The sequence below is a fragment of the Camarhynchus parvulus genome, chromosome 1 (assembly GCF_901933205.1).
Source record: "Camarhynchus parvulus chromosome 1, STF_HiC, whole genome shotgun sequence".
NCBI classification, from domain to species: Eukaryota; Metazoa; Chordata; class Aves; order Passeriformes; family Thraupidae; genus Camarhynchus; species Camarhynchus parvulus.
The window spans coordinates 72,842,968-72,862,384 of record NC_044571.1 but is presented as its reverse complement, the minus strand read 5'-3'; the positions used below and the strand labels follow the sequence as shown (position 1 = coordinate 72,862,384).

Genomic DNA, 19,417 nt, shown 5'->3' with positions numbered 1-19,417 from the left:
GGCTTTACAATATTAGATGTCCAGCTGGAACTGTACGTCTTTAGCTGTATACTGCCTAAAGATTACGCATATATAAACCCATGCTGTAGGGACAGCATTGAAATAAACTGCATTAGTCACAGCCACATTCTCTTGTGGTAGAGAAGAGTGAAACCCAATGAAAATGAGATCAGTATGGTTTATGGAGCACTTGGTTTACGGACAGACAGTTTGGAGGCTCTTGAAAATTGCAGCAGGACATTTCCACCAGAACCTACTATTCTCCTTAAAGAAAATACAGAAGTTTAAGTTATACAGTATATTATCTCCATCTTCAATCTTATTCTGATGCAACAAAATTATAAGGCATCAAGAATAATCTTTGCAACCTCAAGTGTATCAGAGGTATCATTCCCTCCTTCTTTTCCACATTCATTTCCATTCTCATTTGAAAGAACTATTTCAAAGTAATTGTTGTATTTCTTCCTTATTCACTCAGAACTCTCCAGTCAGGGTGTGGTAGGATGAAGGGTATCTACACAACCATCTGATCAAAGATCAGAGACAAGTTATGCCTCCATGTGCAGTTTTGTGATTGCTCAGGAAGTTTCAAAATTTCCTGTGGCACATATTGGTACTTGAGCCATGCGTCCGTGAATGTCCACCCCCTGCTAGACCCTCTGACAGCAGCACTGCAGCAAATGGACATTTGCTGATGCCTGTGTTTTAGAAGTTGGATCCTCTGTCATAAGAAACATAATGAGGAACTGGGAAAATCTCCATGGTCCTGCCTGGACAGCAGAGGCAGCCAGCTCAGACTCCCCACATTATTATAAGCTGTTTCAAGGGAGTTCCAAGTAGCATCGACCGCTTGCCCAGCCCGGAGCTGGAGCTTACTCCCCCACGGGCCGGGCCTCCCAAAGGAGCATTTGGGAAGTAGCGGCGACACTTTGGATGACTCCACTGCGTGTCAGCGCCGAGTCCTTGCTGTGACAAGAAACCCCTCGTGGACCCAGCCGGTCAGCACGTGTTGGGTTCCATTACTCCACTCTCCCGGGAAGCGGAGAGCCGGCACCCAGATCTGGGCCGGGAGCGGTGAGGGGCTGTGAAGGACAGCACGAGGGCACCTGAGGGCACCGGGGGGTGGCCTCGCGCCGGCCCCGCCCCTCCGCGCGCTGCCGCGCACTTTGCGTAACCCCGCGGTCACGCCGGCGGGGGCGGGCCGCGCGCTGCGTAAACGGCTGCGAGAATCAGCGCCGCGCGCGCTGTGGGCGTAAGCGGCGGGACTTTGCCCTCGCCCCGCCGCCGAGCTCTGTGCTCCTGTCCCGCCGCCATGGCCGCCCCGGGGCCGGCGCGGCTCCTCCGGGCCGCCGCCGCTTCCTCCCGCCGCTGGCTCTTCTCCTCCACCTCCCCGGCAGCCGGGCCGAGGCCGGGCTGCAGCGGCGCTGCCGCTGCCGCGAGGGCAGCACGGCCGTTCAGCCTGTCTGCCCGGGCGGTGCTCAGGTAAGGGGGTCACGGCCGTGAGGTGCCGGGCGGGCTCCCCGGGCCGGCTGCCCGGAGGAGCCGGGCCAGGCCGGGTCTCGGCGCTGCGGGCAGCCGGGGCCAGCGGCTGCTGTGGCACGGGCCGGCGCGGGATGACCTTCCCGCCGTGCCCCTGACCGTCCCGGCCCCTCCGCCCCTCTCCGGGTGCTTGGCGGTGGCACCGAAGCGCTCTCGGGGCCCCTCCACCGAGCTGTGCCCCGCAGGGCTGTGCCCGCGCTGCGGGCTGGCTCGGGCGAGGCCCCGCATCGGCCCCGGCGCGGGTGAGGCTCGGGGTCGGTGTGACCTGGAACCACGTTGGCATGGCTTGTAACATTATGGAACGCTAAATCAGCGTTCCTGGTGCTTCGGCTGGTTTTCTAAGAGGTTATGACCTTACTAAAGTTGCACTAATTTTTCTTTTTTTTCTGTTGTTTGGTTTTGCTAGGGTTTTTTTTTTTCCCCGTGAAAGTCTGCCTGGACTTGTGGTAGAAGTACAGCACATATCAGAGCAATCCTAATACTTAAAGTGTCTTCTGCCTTTGGTATAGTATTTCTGTGCTGAAGAGCCCTTTTTCATCCTTTTTCATGGAAGGACAGTATGTGACAGTACCATGATTTAGGTGACATGGTCGTGTCTGGTAATAGCTTGGACTTGATGATCTCAGAGGTGTTTTCCAACCTAATTGATTCTGTGGTCCGATTTAAATGTGTAGAGCTTCTCCTCTCCTCAACAGTATGTATGAGTAGGTATTTCAGAATGCATTACATCTGTGGGCATGTAACATTACACAGTCCACAGCTGTAGTTTTGATGCTTATTACAGGTAGTCACAGATTGTGTATGCACTGCCCTCTGGCTCGTTGTTTCTATATTCAAAGATCAGTCAGGTCTGCAGCTAACTTTCAGTATTTAAAAAGCAGAGATTTTAAAACCTGATGTACTTTGTTGACAGAGAATTTTCCTGGACTTGGAACAGGACTCACAATCAGCAGCACAGCATCAGGGGTGTAGCCTGGCCTGTTTCCAGAAGATTAAGTGCCCTCGACATCAAAGCTGTCTCAATAGGTTGCTTTTGAACTCTCTTGCAAGTGAGCTTTGACTTTGTTGTAGCAGATACTTTTAATGTGGAGAGAGAGAGACTTAACTTTTCTAGCCTAGGACTACCATATGAGATGAGTAAGTTCCTAGTCAGATCTCTTCTCTGAGGGATCCTGCTGGTAATCAGTTGATTTTGAGGTCCCTAATTTGCATTTTTAATTACAAAAATTAAAGATGTGACATGCTGACAAGTCTTTTTAAAAGGAATTAAAATAATTGAAAAAAGAATCCTGTAAAGGGAAGGCATTTCCTTACCTGATAGTAATGTAAGACCTGTAATCCCCTCATGTCTTTCACAAACAGGCTGAATACAGAATGGAGTTTATTTACATTAATTTTGCAAGCACACCAGCAAAAAAGCTTACGCAAGCAAGTGTTTCTAATGTTGTTTATATACTCAATGTCATAACCTGGCTGAATGAGTTGGGAGAAAAGGAAAGTTCTTGTATATTATTGTTTTCTCCATTTATGCATAAGTTACTTTCTCTGGGCACCATATTTGAGACCCAGTTCCTGACTTTTTATAATCTACCAGTGTTATTTCAGTAAAAAACATACATCGTTGTTTGTATGTGTGAAATTAGCTATATTTGTGTCTAGAGGATGAAGATGTCACAATACAAAACATTACCTGAGGTGGTTCCTGTGAGCAGAGGTTTCCAAGGGTTTCAGTGGAGCATCAGGCATTATGTTTTCATTTCTATTTCCTTCTTTCTCTTGCTCCTTTTTTATCCCTTATCCTTCCTTTTAATTTCATGGTGAACGGTAGTTATTTCAGAATTCTTTTATACCAATCTGGTTATCTGTGCAATGGTTTTGGTGCACGGCATAATAGTTGCATGCTTTAAAGATTAGTTCAGATTTACAACTTCTGTTGATTGAGGCCTGTATAATAGTTTAATTAATGGAACTCCTCAGGCAATTAGGGCTGTTGGATTTGCTTGGTTATTAAAAGATCTGAGAATAACAGAGCTGGTCCTACCAAGTTTTGTTTGCAGGAATGTGATTCTTAACTTGGAATTAATAGCTGAAGATTCAAAAGGCTAATTCTTTTACAGGAGAAGAAGTAGTTCTCGAGAATTTTGTGGTATTTACTGTTATTTGCATGAGAGGAGCAACAAACAGCTTTTACAGCTCTCTGATGCTCCCCTGTGACTTTGCAGTATGCCTGATTTAGGGTATCCTTGTGAAGCTTGATAGAAAATGTTGATAAGACTGTGGCAACCATGTGAAGAAATTAATTGTATTTTATGTCTGGTGAAAAGCATTTATCTGAGTATGGATTGGGATATTTATGCTTCGTGTGGATAACACAAAATAAATTGTTTTTCCTGATAATCCTGAGGCTATTCATGCTTGCATGGACCTGGCTCATGTTTCATGTTGATTGCCTGTGGCTGGTTTGCAGCATGTGGGTATTTGGATAGTTGTTTATCTTGATGCAAACAATGTCTGAGTGGACAACCCCATGTTATTTGAAATTTATAAAGCCTAAATATTATTTGATGTGGGTGAGATTTTTATATTTTTAATCGTATCCCCAGTCATTGAGAAGATTGGTTTAGTGTGTGTTTTGGATGTCAGACTAGTCTGATTATTGCATGCACACACTCTGAAAGTATTTTCACCAAGTAAAGCACCAGAGATGTTTTAAATATTTTGGCTAAGTGAAGAGTGATAGAAGGTGGCTATAGCAAAAAACCAGATCTACTGAAAGACTAAAGAAGGCTATATCTAACTTTACACAAATAATAAGTTTTAGTTTCAGTTATAAATCAGGGTGGATTAGGTCCTGTCAAAAGATTAAGGACTGTGTCAGTTTTTACCAAAAGTCAGTGACCTGGTGGTGATACTTCTGTCTGTCTCCTTGCTGCATGCCACACCATGAGGCAGGCACAGTCACAGTGCAGGTCCCAGCTGGCTGAAGCAGATATCAGATTGCCCCTGTTGACAAGGGGACCCCACTGCTGCTTCCTTGTTTTTGTTGTGGGCAGTGGCACTTTTATCAATTTTGCTTTCTGACCCAGTTGAGTCTACTTTGTTTTTGTGGTTGACTTTCATCCACATTAGCAAAAGGAGTTGACTTGTGGTAATACTGATGTAAAGATGATGGCAGGGTGATTTGGAGTGGGGATCACCCAAACCCACATTTTTATACTGTAGAGAGATTGGTTTAATCTGATAATGAAACCCAGATTGTGCCATTGCAGCATAAAGTTGCAATAACACAGCCATTGCAAACTGGTGTAAATTTCATCCGAGGGTCAGATCTGACTCTACTGGTTCTGACATCTGTGGGGTTATTGACCTTGGCTTTCAACCAGTGCATTTCCAAACGGAGGTTACTGCAGGACAGTGTGAGCGCTGGAGAGAGGAGGAACAAAGGAGTGGGGGCGGGACTGTTCCTCTCCTGGCACTGTGGTGTTCTATCAGATTCAAGTGTAACCATAAGTGAAGACAGTTTCAAGTGTGGTTTGAAAACTGGGAGGGAGTTCACTTGTCATTTAAAAAAGCTGCAGGGATCTAATGGATGCCCAGACATCTTACTGTTTGGCCCATGGTACTTGTGAGTGCCTAATCCTACAATAAAGCATATGTTTAGGATATTGGAATAAATATTTAGTACTTGCCATGTCTATACCTTGGACAGAGCATACCCAGAAATGCAAGAACATATTGCATTTTGTCTCCTGTCAGCGTTGTTTTGGTCATGTTGACAGAAATATTTCAGCAAAGGAGAGTGTACTTTGAGCTCTGGAATGGCTTTTTGAGGCAGTCTAGAATTACACTGTCAGACATTAGCTTAGGCTCTCAGAATGTGAATCTGTACCTTTCCAGATGCAGTCTAAACCCATCTGTCTTAAACTCCCAGAGGAGGTGGTGAATTTTATACTCGTTTATCTAAGTGGGTGCTTGTTTCCTTGGTTCTGCTGTGGGAGGTGTTAACATAGCCAAGGAACAAAATGAAAAGCAGAGTGCTTTCTTAAACCCCCACAGAATGGTTTGCTGGTGGCCTTGGATATCACAGGTGACTGTGCAACATAAATCATATTTTGTAAAGATATATCTTTACAATTCTGAATTTTTTATAAGATGTGCTTCAATTGCATTCTGTGGCTCAGCAAGGTCAAGCCTTCATTATCAATTATAGTTTTGGAATGAATTTATAGTTAATAGTAGCTTGTGGCTGCCTTCTGGAGGGTGGACTAAGGGATGATAGGAGAAGAATTGAACACGACATCATAATAAATAATCACAGACCACACTGGTAGCAATGGAACTTAAGAGTTGTGGGAAGTGTAAGAAGTCTATAGCAACAAACATTTGTTGTTGTTTCATAACAAGCCAGCACTCAGATTGCTAAAAACACATTCTTTTACAGCCAGTTACAAAAATAATTGGTTCACTGGTTTTTCAGTGTGACCACTTTCAAATTTTTTCTTTAATATTCAGATGTGCAGGTTAGAGTTTTCCAGGGGGTGACTTGATTTTTGACTTGTCTTATGACATAAATCACACAAGGCCCACAGTTAAGAAGAGCATGGGTAATATGAAACATGTAGTTCTTAAACATGGATTTCACATGGAATCATAAATTTTTGAATTGGCTTTTTAGTTGTTCTATTTTTATCTGTCATCTCTTGGTAGATTTCTTCACTGTCCATCCAACAAGTTTTTGTTTTGCTTACTTACTGGAGGAAAGAAAATAATCTGTTTAAAATTGAACATACTATTTATTATCAGTTTATTTAATGATTTCCTTTAATTTGTGTGTGAAATAAAATAATATGGAATGTAAAAAATCAATTTTGAAATGTTAAAAGCTTTAATTTTAAGACATCTTTGTGCGGACTGCAAGTGAATTTTTTCTTAAATAAACAATTGTCTGCAAAGGAAAGGCAAAAAAATACAAAACCTTCTTTCCTTGAAACCAGTGTAAAAACCTTGTACTTCACTAGAATTAATATTTACAAGACGAACGCCTCGGAGAATCTGTGCCTAAAAATAGCAGATTGTTCTTGGACTATTTCTATTTGTGGAAAGAGAGAAGAATTAAGTTTTGGAACTAATAAAGCAAAATATCTAAAACTCTAAGCAGAAATGGGAAAATTTAGAATTTATCTTAAGTGATAATTATGAGAACAACAGAAAATTCGTAAATCCAAAGCAAGGGTTCACAGAAAGGGTGTGAGAGAAATATTTAAGATAAGCACACTTATTTCTTAAAAATACAAATATTGTGCCTAAAATAAAATGTCTTTGGTGAAATGCAAAACATCTGGATCCCATATGGCTTGTAGTGACAAAACAAACACCGAGGTTGGTTTTTTTTCTTATTTTTCATGGTCTTTGTTCAATGTACAACAGTAAAAGCTTGTATATGTTAAAGCTTTTAAAAGCCAATAACTTAGATTTCTTTTTTCTTGGAGTTGACAGTAGTAGTATCAACTATTATTTTAGTCATATTTAATCAATTCTAAAGTGCTAAAAAATTCTAGCATTCTTTAATTGTATTATATAATTTTATTTTTCAGCTCAGAAGATAAAATAACTGTTCATTTCATAAACCGTGATGGTGACAAACTAACAGCCAAGGGAAAACCTGGGGATTCACTGCTGGATGTTGTTGTTAACAATAATCTAGACATAGATGGTTTTGGTAAGTAGATTCACTGAGTATTTTATTCAGTGTCTAGAAATTGTTTCTCTTTATGCATAAATATTTACAGTATAATTTAGATTGGAAGACACCCTCAACATCATTGAGTCCAACTGTAGATGGATATTTTATATATAAAACCCAGCTTGGGTTTTCTCTCCTTTTTTCCTCCTGCAGGTGCATAGAATATTTTGGTTCAAGTTTTAAAAAATACTTGGGGTGGTCTGGGCTTGAGTACTAAAGAAGGGAATAATGCCCAGAGTGCTCTCAAAGTGGAGTCTGAAATTTGCCACCTGCAGACCTCTTCTGAGCTCAAAGGTTCTGTTCTGCAGGCAACACAAAGCTGGTGTATTTCTAACAGTTTCTGCTTACTTCTGTAGTGCCAGACTGTCTCAATTTATTATCAGGCTTTTTGTAGCACCTCCGTATCTGTAGCAGAGGAGTGCAAAGTGGAAGAAACAACCAAATCCATGCCAGTTAGCAGGAAAGAGCAAGGCGTTTAATTCTTATTAAAGAACTGGGGTAAAGGAGACCTTGTGGAATTCTAACTTGGTACAAGTTCTGTTTAAAATCAAAACAGGAGGAAGTTACAACTTCTTTCTATTTCTTCAAACTTTTGCACTTTCCATAGTTAGATTCATAGGGTGGTTTGGGCTGGAAGGGACCTTGAAGATCCTTCAGTTCCAAACCCCCCTGCCATGGACATCTTCCACCTACCCTTGTTGCTCAAACCACAAGACCACATTGCTCAAAGGTATTAGGTAGTTGCAGTTAAATATCTTGGGAAGGTATTTATATGAACATGAGCTGAAAAATTAATAGAACTAAAGCAGAAAGTGGTAGTACAATTTTCAGAACTGAATGCGTAATGTGAAGCAATTGAGGGAAAAAAAAGCCAGAGTATTGTAGCATGGTTTGAAATTTGATGCATGTTTTAGTTAAGTGCAAATAAATTTTACTGCTAGTAATAAAGTCTTTGATAAGATTTAAAATCTTATACTTAATATCTGAGATATCTTTTATGTCTGGAGTTGCATATGTCTGGGGAAGAAAAACTGTCTCAAAAATTTTTAATGCAACTAGCTTTACGTATCACTTATTATTCATTTAGGCTTATGGCTGGTCTGCTTGTATTCTACAGTAAATGTTCTCTTGTCAATATTAGCTGTGTTAGAGCATTGTGGGAAAAAGCAATTCTGTCAATAAAAGGAAGCCAAACTGAAAATTTGGAATACTGTTACAGTCTTTAATTATAATATGAGCTAGTCCCTTTTCAATAACTGCTTGCTAATGAAACATTGTACTAAGGCAGAGAAATAATGTAGTAAAAATGTATGTTCTGTGTTTAAGAAAAAAGTAATGAGGGAAAAGTAAAATGTAAATCCTGCTTATTTACTTCTATCACTAGAGGGCATCTCATGTGCATTAACAATAATAGATAGATATGTCTTTGTATAAAGGCTTACAGATCTGTTGAAAGATTCAGCTGCACTCAATTTGTTATTGCCAGTTTTATGGTTTTATGATTGTGGAAAGACCTTCCACTGTTCAAAGAGACTGGTCAGTGTTCTTTCCTTCCCCCCTCACCCCTTACCTCATTTCCCCAACATAAACGGTCCTTAAGCTGCTGATAGGACAAATTTTATGTTTGGCCTTTTAATTAAGCTCTGCTTTTTCATGTGTATTTGAAGACATTATATAATTTAAGAATCAAATGTTGTATTACAGTGTTGTGCTCACCTTGAATACATGCTTTTGGTTCTGTAGCAGCATGATGCTTTCTGTGTGGTGCTCATGGTCTAATGATGAGTTGCACTATTTCTTTTCATAGCAGTGGTTATACATACAACCTTGCTTCTCTTATTTCCATGATTATAAAGGTGATGTGGTCACAGTAGTTTTTGTTCTGCTCTCCCTAAAAATAAGTAAATAAGTGAAGATTGGCTAATGTGTTATCTGATTCTCTTCTATCAATTTAAATCAGAGCCTGAGGTTTGTAATCTCCACAGTATTTAGCTGTCCCACTCTTCTTGAAGTTGTGTATTTTTTTTTCAACTTGGTGCCAGCCCAAGACACAGACCAATACAGTGACAGAGACATATTTGTTGTAGTTCAAAGTTTTACTGTGCTGTGGTGACCTAATTGCTGTAGCAGGTAGGTGGAGTTGGTGCTTGTGCTGCTCTGCCCCAGCAACTTGTTAGGTCCTTGACTCTTACTGGAACACCTCATAATCCATGTAGGCCATCTCTCTCTAGCCTGACTACCTTTGTTGTTGTCAATTAGTGTTCTGGTAAGTGAGAAGAAATAAGTATAAAATCCTTCCTCCCTGTACTTCTAAGGAATTGTTTTTGCGTAGCAGGTGTCTGCTGTTGAACTTCTAGAGAAAACCACCTCAAAACCTTGGGAAAGAGATAAGAAGGATCAGCATTGGAAATAAATGAAGTAGTGTTGATTGACAGCATTGTCTGCTTTTGCATTCTTATAGTAGAAAGCTATTCTTTCTTTAAATGGTGGGAAGGAAATTAGTTAACTGATTACATAGCATTTCTTAACTAATTACTTAGCATTTAAGTAAATCATAGTGCTATAGTAACTGTAGAAATGCTATTAATAGTTGAATGCAGAGTAGATATATGAATGTGGGAATATACAGAACATTAATTTTGCTAATCAACTAAAACTTCTTGTATGAAATAAACACACGTAGGATTTCTTCCGAAATTCAGCTGCAATTTGAAACTCGGATTTTTTATTATCTTGATTTATTTTTCCTTAGGTGCATGTGAAGGAACGCTAGCCTGTTCAACTTGTCATTTAATATTTGAAGACCACATATTTGAGAAACTAGATGCAATTACTGATGAAGAGATGGACATGCTGGACCTGGCTTATGGCCTCACAGAAACGTAAGGCAACATAACACTTCCCTACATTATTTCTTCAAAGAATGGGAAGAAAGGTTTGCAGATGGGGCAATCCAATATTCTTGGATCACCTTAATCAGCTTTTAATGAATAGCTAGATTCTGTTACGCTAATGGGACTGCCAAGTTTAAATGTTGTTTGTCTGAATTAGTATTAAAAAGGTGTCAGTATTGTTTTTGTGACTGCAAAGTGTCAGTACTTGGTATTCAGAGGGGTCTGGTGCAGAAAGGTTAGTGCTAAAGTATAACTGGAAACCCAGTTCCTTTCACAAAAGCTTTGCCACTGCTGTCCTGTGTGTGGATTTTCTTATTCTTGTTTCTCCTCCCTTCTGTTTCCTCTCCTTTGTTAGTCTGTAGCTAGTTAATGTATTTTATTAATGTGCTTATGTCAGTATTTTAGGTTTTGGTCAGGTCTTCTTTTCAGAGTCACAGAATGTTGAGGTTGGAGGGGCCCTCTTGAGGTCAACTGGTCCAACCCACTGCTCAAGCAGGACCACCTAGATCCGATGCCCAGCACCATGTCCAGTCAGCTTTTGAATATATCCAAGGGTGGAGACCCCACCTTCTCCAACTTCTGTGATATTTATGTACCAAGGTTTGCGAAGATCCTTTCTCCAAGCCTTCTCTAGGACAAACAGTGTAGAGATGTGTCAGTGTACATACTTGTCTTGCCTTGACTCATATCACAGTGCTCCTTGTGCATACAAACCAGTTTCCCTTTTGGGAGAAACTGATCCTGAAGTGTGCTCTGACTGCTCACAGGCATTAGGATTAGACTAGTGGTGCTCCAAAGTAAGTCTCTGTTCTGTATCACCCCCACATCACACATCTTGTAGTTAGGGTGTTTGTCCTCATCACAGACCCATTCCTGGTGGGCTATTGTACTTGCTGGTGCACAAGTAGCCTTCTCCACAGAACATGCTTACACAAACAGTAGGCAGCTGTGCCTTTTGAGGTTTCATAAGCCCATTCCTTTGTGTTTCAACAGAACTGCTTGTTGATGTTTTTGAGAATCTTTCCAATGATGTCAGAGGCTTTATACCTGGTCTGTATAGCATAGAGTTTGTCTCTGCAAAGAAGTACTCTGAATTAACTTGTCTGTCTCCTTATATCAGTAAAAGGAATCCTATACTCATCATTTCTACATGACACTTTCTCACTTAAGCCAAATTCGAATGTTTATGTGAGGTTGGAAAGGCAAAGAACTCAAGCTATGAGAAACTTGTAACTTCTTTTGTTTTATAATTTTTCCTGTCTCACAAAAACACAGTTTCAGTTTTGAAAAAAAACCATAAGCCTATTAAGCCTGCCACCTACCATAATAAAAAGAGTAACTTTTAGGTTCAGGGCCAAAATAATTCCTGAATAGCTCTGGAGGCATATGATCTAATAAAAACCTTTTTTCTTTGGCTACTTTTTAACTAAAGGTTTAAAGCAGGGAGATTTTACTGAAGAGTTGGAAAACAGTAGCAAACCAGAGCTCTCTGTTTAATTGTTTCTATTTTCTCCTCTAAGTTCTTCATATGAAATGAAGTTTTACACCCTCTGAAAGTTTTTGGTACTTCTATTAGGTTTTCCTAGCATCACACGTTCTTCCTATGGACAGGGACCTTCCATTTATGTGGGAGGATGACTCTTCTGAAAGATGGAGCTCTGAGTGGCTGGTATTTGCTGCAGGTTACCTGGACTCCTGTGCTGATGTAAATTTGTGTAATGGAGATGCACTTCTATGTTCTGTCATAGGTATAAGCATAGCAGCTTATTCTTGTCAGTAACTCTGTATTTGGGAAAGTTTCAGCCAGCAACTGCCATGAAAATTCATGTTTTTTAAAAGGAAGGATTAATTAGGTTAAAATGAAATTGTTGTGATTAACTGTGGAACAGTAGAAAGTAGTAAGATGGGGGAGTGCAAACCCTGGCAAGTTAAAATAAGAATACTAAAGCAAAAAATAAGATGAGAAGCAGCTTGCAAAAAGTAGGCAAATATTTTTGTTTCTAACCTATCAGCAACAGGAAACTTTGTCTACATACCGAGCCAATGGGTGATTTAGAAGGTGCACATAAAATAGAAAAAGGTAACATAACAATGCAAAAGAAACTTGGTTTTTATCTCCAGAGGTTTTTTGGGCTGTCCGTGTACTGGAAGGTTGCTTTGCAGAGGGTGTCCTGGTGTATTCTGTAACCTTCTTTGAAACTAATGTGTCCATAGATATAGTGTTACTCATACTAATTAAAAAATGAAAAATTACTTATATTATTCATATAACTCATTGAAATGAAGAAAGATCTGCAATTCATGTAGTTTACTTAGGTCTAGAGATCGTTTACTAAATTTTGAGGTGCAACAGCATAAGAGCAAAGGCCCTGTAAAGGCTAAGTAATTGGTTAAACACCCCCCCCACACACACACACCCCCAATCTTTTAATAAGAAGTATTAAGATGCCTGGTAAAAGTATGTGATCAACAGCATGATGTAAAAAGTGGTTGGTGCTAGGTTTTAATTAGTGTGAGCATCCTTGTTGAAAGACTTAGGAAAACACAGTGAGGAGTAAGTGAGGAATAAGGGTTGTTTACTTTGCTGTGGTAATGTCACCTGCCTGTGAAAACATGCAAGAAGAGCATTTTATACTCTTGAGCAATAGGAGATGACATTTGGAGTTGAAAGGCAAATGTGGATAAATGCATATAGAGTGGTGGATAGAAGTGTGGGAACTTTACATTCTTGAAACAGGCTGTCAGCTAGTTAGTGTCTTGCAGGGACTGGTGCTATGGAACATTGCCCATCCTTGCTGATGTCTTTAGTATTCTATACTTAAATACTGAGACATGGACATTGAATTAAAGTTATCCCATCAATAAAAGCAGCTTGTGATGTCTGCAGAGTTTTGTTGTAGTATTAAATCTTTTGGTTTTAATTGCCTGTGTGCAACATCTGGTTTTCTTGTGCTGAATGATAGGTACAGAAATGAAGGACGACATCTCCTCCGGTGCCTTGAGTGTTTTATCCTTCTCCTTCCTATGTTTCTTGTCTTTTCACTCTTACTTTTCTGGCTTACACCCAATCTTGAGTTTTTTAGTTTGAGAACATTGAACTCTGGATGAAGGGGCTAGGCTTTGTTTTTTCTGAGGCTTTCATTCAGATTCATTGTCTTTTATCTCTTCAGAGATGCCAGATGTCCCTTGGGAGATCAAGCATCACTCCCTGCACTGGACCGACCTGTTAGTGAAAAGGGAAGGGTCACCCATATCCTGCATTTTCTCAGTGAGCAGGAAGCACTCAGTTGTGGGACTTTCCAGTGTGCTGAGCTCTGTTCTGGCCATAATCCTGGCTATTGCCACACAGATCCTTGTGCTGATGCACGTGGTTCATTCTGTGCTGGATTAAGGCCCTGCACAAGAGGGGCTGTTCTTAGTTCATGGTCTGTTTGGGATGGCTGAGTGTTGGAGATGTAAGGGGGTAAATGCTGTTAGATTGCTGGTGGGCTAGAACTCACAATAATATCCTGTTTCCCCACAGATCACGTTTAGGCTGCCAAATCTGCTTGAAGAAATCAATGAATGATATGACTGTTCGAGTACCAGAAGCTGTGGCTGATGTTAGACAATCAGTAGATATGAGTAAAAACTCCTAAAAGAAGATATCCTAGGAGTTTTAAAGAAGCTTAATTATTTTTATAACTTATTTTTAAATGTGTAATTAAATATGGAAACTTACATAATTGTGAGTTATTTTATATGACTATCAATATTAGATTAATGCTATTTTAATTTTCTTTATAGAACCTCTTATATTTTTACGCTTAAAATGCAATAATACTTCTTATAAGTAATCATTGGATTATAAACATTAGCAAGTGTATTACAGATTTCATATAACATTATTCTGCCAAAACATTTAATGACACCTGAAAACTGGATCACCTGTACAGGACTTCTCCTAAAACAAACTCTGAGCATTTCTAGGTGTCAGACCTGAATGTGTAAGAGAAAAGAACTTATAGGACTGCGTGGGGTCTTTTTGAAGTGTTGCCATTAAAGGTGGTGTGCTCAGAGCTAGTTAAAATTCTCAGTAAATATGATGCTTCCTCAACAAACAGTAGATTTTCAGGATAGGAATTTTCCAGACTTTGGAATCTTAATGAGATATGGCAAATGTTGTGAAAATACTGCTAAACCCATGAGTTCTAGGAACTGTGTTACAGTTTAACCCAGCAGGCAGCTAAATGCCACACAGCCATTCACTGGCACCCCACCACTGCCCACCCCCTTTCCAAATGGGATGGGGGGGATAGGCTTGGAGGGGAAACAGTAACATTGATATGTTGAGATAAAAGACAATTTAATAGGACAGAAACAGAAAGGAAAACAACAGTAATGATGACAAATAAAATACATAAAACTAGTGAGGCACAACACGATTGCCCACCACCTGCTGACTGATGCCCAGCCAGTTTCTGGGCAGTGACCCCCAGTCAGCTTTTGCCCCAGTTGATATTTTGAGCATGACACCATAGGGTGTGGGACCTCCCACTGGTCACTTGGGGTCAGCAGTCCTGGCTTTGTGCACCCCCACAAAGTGAGGTGAGAATTTCAAAAGGCCTTGACTGAGTTGTTGCTAAGCCGTGTTTACATTAAAACACCGGTGTGTTATCAACATTATTCTGATTCTACATCCAAAGCAGCACTGTACCAGCTACTGGGATGAAAACCAGCTTTCTCCCAGGTGAAACCAGGACAGGCTGATGAAGGATGTTGGCACCTGCAGCTTAACCCTGGCCCAAATAAGATGTCAGTAAACCTGAATAATATTTACATTTGACTACGCCACAAATAATGCAGTAGACCAGACTTAGAAGAATGAATCCTTGGAGCTGTGTAATGGGAGAACATGCCCAGTGGAATTACAATTTACCCATCACAAACTCTTATTGTTCTCTGAATATAGCTGAGTTGGGATTGAACAGGGCAATGTTTGTCAACATCAGATTTGTTCTGAAATTTTTATTTCTTTTTAGTTTTGAGCTTGTGCCAGAGGCAATCTGACGTTAGATAGGTTGTTCAAGAATCAACCAAGAAATTGTTTGATTCTGGACCTTGCTCGCAGGATCATTTCAGTAATGGTTGATGCAAAATGACCAAGTTTATTTGTTTCATAAAAATGGCCTAGGTTCCCCAGAAGGTGTAGGGAAGCCCTCATGGTGAGATGTGTCTGCATTGATGATGAAGAACTTCCAGCTGAATATTGGTTTAGTCTTTCTAAAGTAGCCCAAATAAAATAATGTTTCTAAGACTGCTATTATCTCCAACTTTACATAAATACTTATGTGAACTGGTTATCACCAGTAGTAATTAACTTTTGATTTTTTGGGGGCATTTTTATATATATAAACAACCATGTTTGTTTACATTTGGATGATCTAGTGCATTTATTAATGGTTGGAACTGGTAACAATGCCATCTGGACATCTTTTCTTGTATTATTATGTGTGTGGAGGAAAGAAAAAATATTTTTCCAGTGTCAAATATTGGGATTATTTTGAGATTTGTAAAGAGGAAAAAAAGTTCCTCTTTGTTATAAGAATGAATATTTTCTAGAACTGTATTGAAAATAGATGTGGGTTAGATTCTTTTGTTTCCTCTCTTAGTTACCTTGTTTCCTTCTGTTACCTTTCAACTTGTCCTAATGCAAGGTATATTAATTGTGGTCTGCTCGAAACTTAATCATATAGGGGTTTCAGAATACAATTCTGATGTCATCTGATTCAAACTAAGACTTCAGAATTAAAATTTTCAGGCCTTTATGAAGGGCAGAGAGAGGAAGTTTAGGGAGAAGGGTGGGCATAAGTTGAAGAAATGTTCTGAAGATGCTGCTGTCTTCTTTTTCTGCTGCTGTGACACTAACCATGACTGAGAGGTTGCCCTTATACAGTCAGACATTAAGGTAAATCTCACCTTGTATTGCCTTTGTCTTGAGCTCATTTATGTACAGTTATTACTATTAAATCTTGAGTTTCTGGGGTTTTTTACGAGACAGCTCATCAGCTTCCAAGAGGGGGAACTGGGTCATAGCCAGATGTGTTGTGCATTTGTATATCAGAAAGAAATATGAGGTTTCAGTATACCTGTGAAGTTTAGGGGTAGATGTTGATATTTATTAAGTTTTGGGTTTGTCTTGTGTTTTTTCTTTGGTTTTAAGGGGTTTTTTTCCATTGGATTATTTGGGGGTTTTTTCATACAGCACCAGGTACTTCTTGTGGGAATCTTGAAGTGCTTAACACTGTGTTAAACAAATGTGGAACAGCTCCCAAGTGAGTTTTCTTTCTAAGCCAAGGTGGTTTCATTGTGTGTTTCCTGTGACAGCTTCTCATTACAAAGACTTTGACTCTTCTACAGTGTGCCTGTGGAATGAATCACTCATCACAGCAAGGCAAAAAAAGGACACTTCGAAGTTCATTTTGAATTCTAGAGGTATCCCATACTGCATGCAAATGGAAAACTCAGAACAAAAGGAACTGACTTGTAGTCCCCAAAATGCACAGCTCAGAGATACTAGTTTATTGTCATAATTATTTGCAAATAAAACTTATTTTTAACCTCTTTCTGACAACTCTTGTTTTGTGGATTTTTCTTTCCTTCTTTTCTAAGCTATTTGAATGTATTTCTGGGTGAAAAATGGAACTTGCCCGTTAATGGTGTGCTTTAAAGTGTAAGTATGAATTCTTGTGCAGCAACACACAATTATAGCTTCAAAATTAGTTGAATACATGTTTACTTCCCTGTTCAAATAAAGATTACAGGTAATTTGCTTCCTAAAACCATTTCCTTTCTCTGTTAAAAGATGGGGTCAGTGTTTCTTCTCTCTTTCCCCCCCTCAAAAATTAGGAGCAAATCAAAACTGTTTCCTTTGTGTTGTAAACTAAACTTTAAACTCAAAGTCTGGGGCTGGCACAGATCTTTACTTCACAAGCTTTGAGGGAATGGTGGGTTGCAGTGTCTTCTGTTGCTAGTGGGTAAAAAGGTCCTTTGGATTGGGTTGTGTTTGTGAGAAAGTCAGGGCAAAACCATCCCTCTGCCTTTTCAAGAGTGTCTCTTCCCTCTACTGCCCTAAACTGCAGACAGGCCCAAGCCAGCAGAGTCTGTGACATTTTGTGGTGTGTTTGTGTGGTGTCTGAAGGGGGAAGAAGGGTGTGCCTTGCATCATTCCCACACCACCACATCTTCGTCTGTCAGAAGTTCCCATCATCTGCACTGCAGGCTGTTGTGAGAGTGGAAAAGGCAAGTTCTGTAGGCAGCTTGTGGCTTCTCAGACAAAAACTAAGTCTTGACAGTTTGTATTTTTTGGCTGTGGAGCTCCAGAGGATTTAAGACAGCCATGTCCAAACCCAATTCACGTCCCAGTTAGGGGCAAGTTGAAAAAGCTGCGTCCAAAAAAGCTGCAGGGAAGATGCAGTGCTTGCCCTTTTCAGAGGTCCAGGCTAGAGTGTGGAGGAGATTTCCTACAAGCTAGATTTTGCCCTTGCAATGGACAATATGGTATACAAAGATAGGGTATACAAAAAACCCCTTATTTCTTGGGAGAAAAAAGGAGGACTAAATCTTTAAAGGAGGAGAAGAGATGCTCAAGCTGAGTCAGCGAGTTACCAAATAGTAGAAAAGAGTAGGAAGAGTGCAGCTGCTTGAGATGATTTCTCCTCAAGTGACCTGAAAAGGTGTGAGAGTGGGAATTTCCTGCATGGTGGCTGGGGCTGTGGCCTCTCAGGGTGGCCATGCAGCCCTACGTCCTGCTGCGGGCTGCAGTGCCTCGGTGCTTTCTCTCCCTGTTGTGCTGCCAGGAAAGTGACAAGAGGCACGGTCCATCCATAAGCAAACAGGCATTAAAAGTATAAACGATGGCATTAAAAATAACCCCGAGATTTACTTTCTAATCCACTGGCCACCACTTGCTTTTTATGGAGTTAAGTAAAGGTTTTTGATGTGAAGTAGTCCATATTTCAAAATGTCTTTTAAAAGTCATTTCTAGCCGGCAGTGGTTTAGCATTTGTAGCTTCAACTCTTCATCAAAAAGCTGTTTGGCTTATTGTGCTCGGCCAAGCGTCTCTGCGGCTGCCCTTCACAGTTCTGGAAGGTTCCTTGGTGTTCATTCCCTTGACTCCATCTTGGCCAGGAAAAGGCTATTCTGTGCATTTACACTCCGTGCATGGAAGCCCCTGTGCTTCCATGTGCTCAAGTCCAGCCGGCATCCCGTTCCCTGCGCCTACCCTCTTCCGTAGCGCGGTGCCTCCTCCCCGAGGCGGCTCTAGGGCATCTGCGGGAGATGTGAAAGTCTAGAACGGGGTCTGAACAGACTCGGTAACACCTCTTTTGGGTCCGCTCAGGTACAGGGGAGCCCGTTTGTGGCTCTTTCAGGGGGCGCGTGTTCCCGACATTGCCTCGGCTGCTGCTGACCCCAGGCGGTACATCCCTGCAGCACAGCGCTCCAGGGATTAAATCTTCACGCGGGAACAGAGCGGCCGTGCGGGACGGCCCCGCTCAGCACCGCCCTGGAGGGAGCTGCTCGCTCTGCAGCCGGCCCGGGGGTCTGGGCGGTGCAGGGAACGCGGCGCTGGCGCTGGAAAAGCGCTATTGCTGCTTCGGGCCGGGCTGCGGCAAGGCTTGGCGTGTGTGCCAAATCAGCCGCAGCTGATAGGAGACACACAGCCATCGGACACACAGCCATCGGACGCAGGCACACGGAACGCGTCTCCCGCCCTGAGCCCCGTGAGCACCAGCCCCGCAGGCAGCCGCGCCTTCGGCCGTGAGCTGCCGGGGAGCCCGTGGGGCTGGTGTGTTATATTGCACTAAATAGTTTATTGAGTTGTTGTTTTGCACTGGGTGACTGGAGATTTGCACTGACTAGTCTTTATATTGCACTGAATAGTTTATGTTATATCACATGGTTTGTTCTTCCCCTCTCTTATCACAGGGCTTTTCCCTCACCCACCTGTCTCCCCAGTACCTCCTGGTAGTCTCTCCCCCCGTCTCTCCCCACTTGGGAGAGACCACACCATTGGTTGTGGTCCTCTTCCTCCCCCCCCCTTCCCCGGGTATAAAAACCCCCTAGAGGAAACTGCCCGGCCTCTTTCCATTTGGGTTTTCCCTGTGGTGGTTCTCAAGTCACTAAACGGAGGACATTCGTTCCCCACATGGAGAAGAGCGCTTCTGGTCTTTTGCTTTTGTCCATGTAAGATCGTGTGGG

General features: G+C 41.4%; 1 protein-coding gene across 1 annotated transcript; it reads left to right on the top strand.

The window, feature by feature from the left end:
* Window positions 1-1,201: 1,201 nt before the first annotated feature.
* FDX1 (ferredoxin 1) lies at window positions 1,202-16,781 on the top strand. The gene is made up of 4 exons (XM_030958487.1): window positions 1,202-1,482; window positions 7,134-7,258; window positions 10,035-10,164; window positions 13,700-16,781. The coding sequence occupies exons 1-4, from the start codon at window positions 1,313-1,315 to the stop codon at window positions 13,812-13,814; spliced, it is 540 nt and encodes a 179-aa protein (XP_030814347.1). The 5' UTR covers window positions 1,202-1,312; the 3' UTR covers window positions 13,815-16,781.
* Window positions 16,782-19,417: the final 2,636 nt, after the last annotated feature.

What these genes read in the sequence shown, in the direction of transcription:
- FDX1 (XM_030958487.1), top strand. Translation starts at nt 1,313, where the DNA reads ATGGCCGCCCCGGGGCCGGCGCGGCTCCTCCGGGCCGCCGCCGCTTCC. An exon ending in TCTGCCCGGGCGGTGCTCAG is followed by an intron (nt 1,483 to 7,133) that starts GTAAGGGGGTCA and finishes TTTATTTTTCAG; the next exon opens with CTCAGAAGATAAAATAACTG. An exon ending in GCTTATGGCCTCACAGAAAC is followed by an intron (nt 10,165 to 13,699) that starts GTAAGGCAACAT and finishes GTTTCCCCACAG; the next exon opens with ATCACGTTTAGGCTGCCAAA.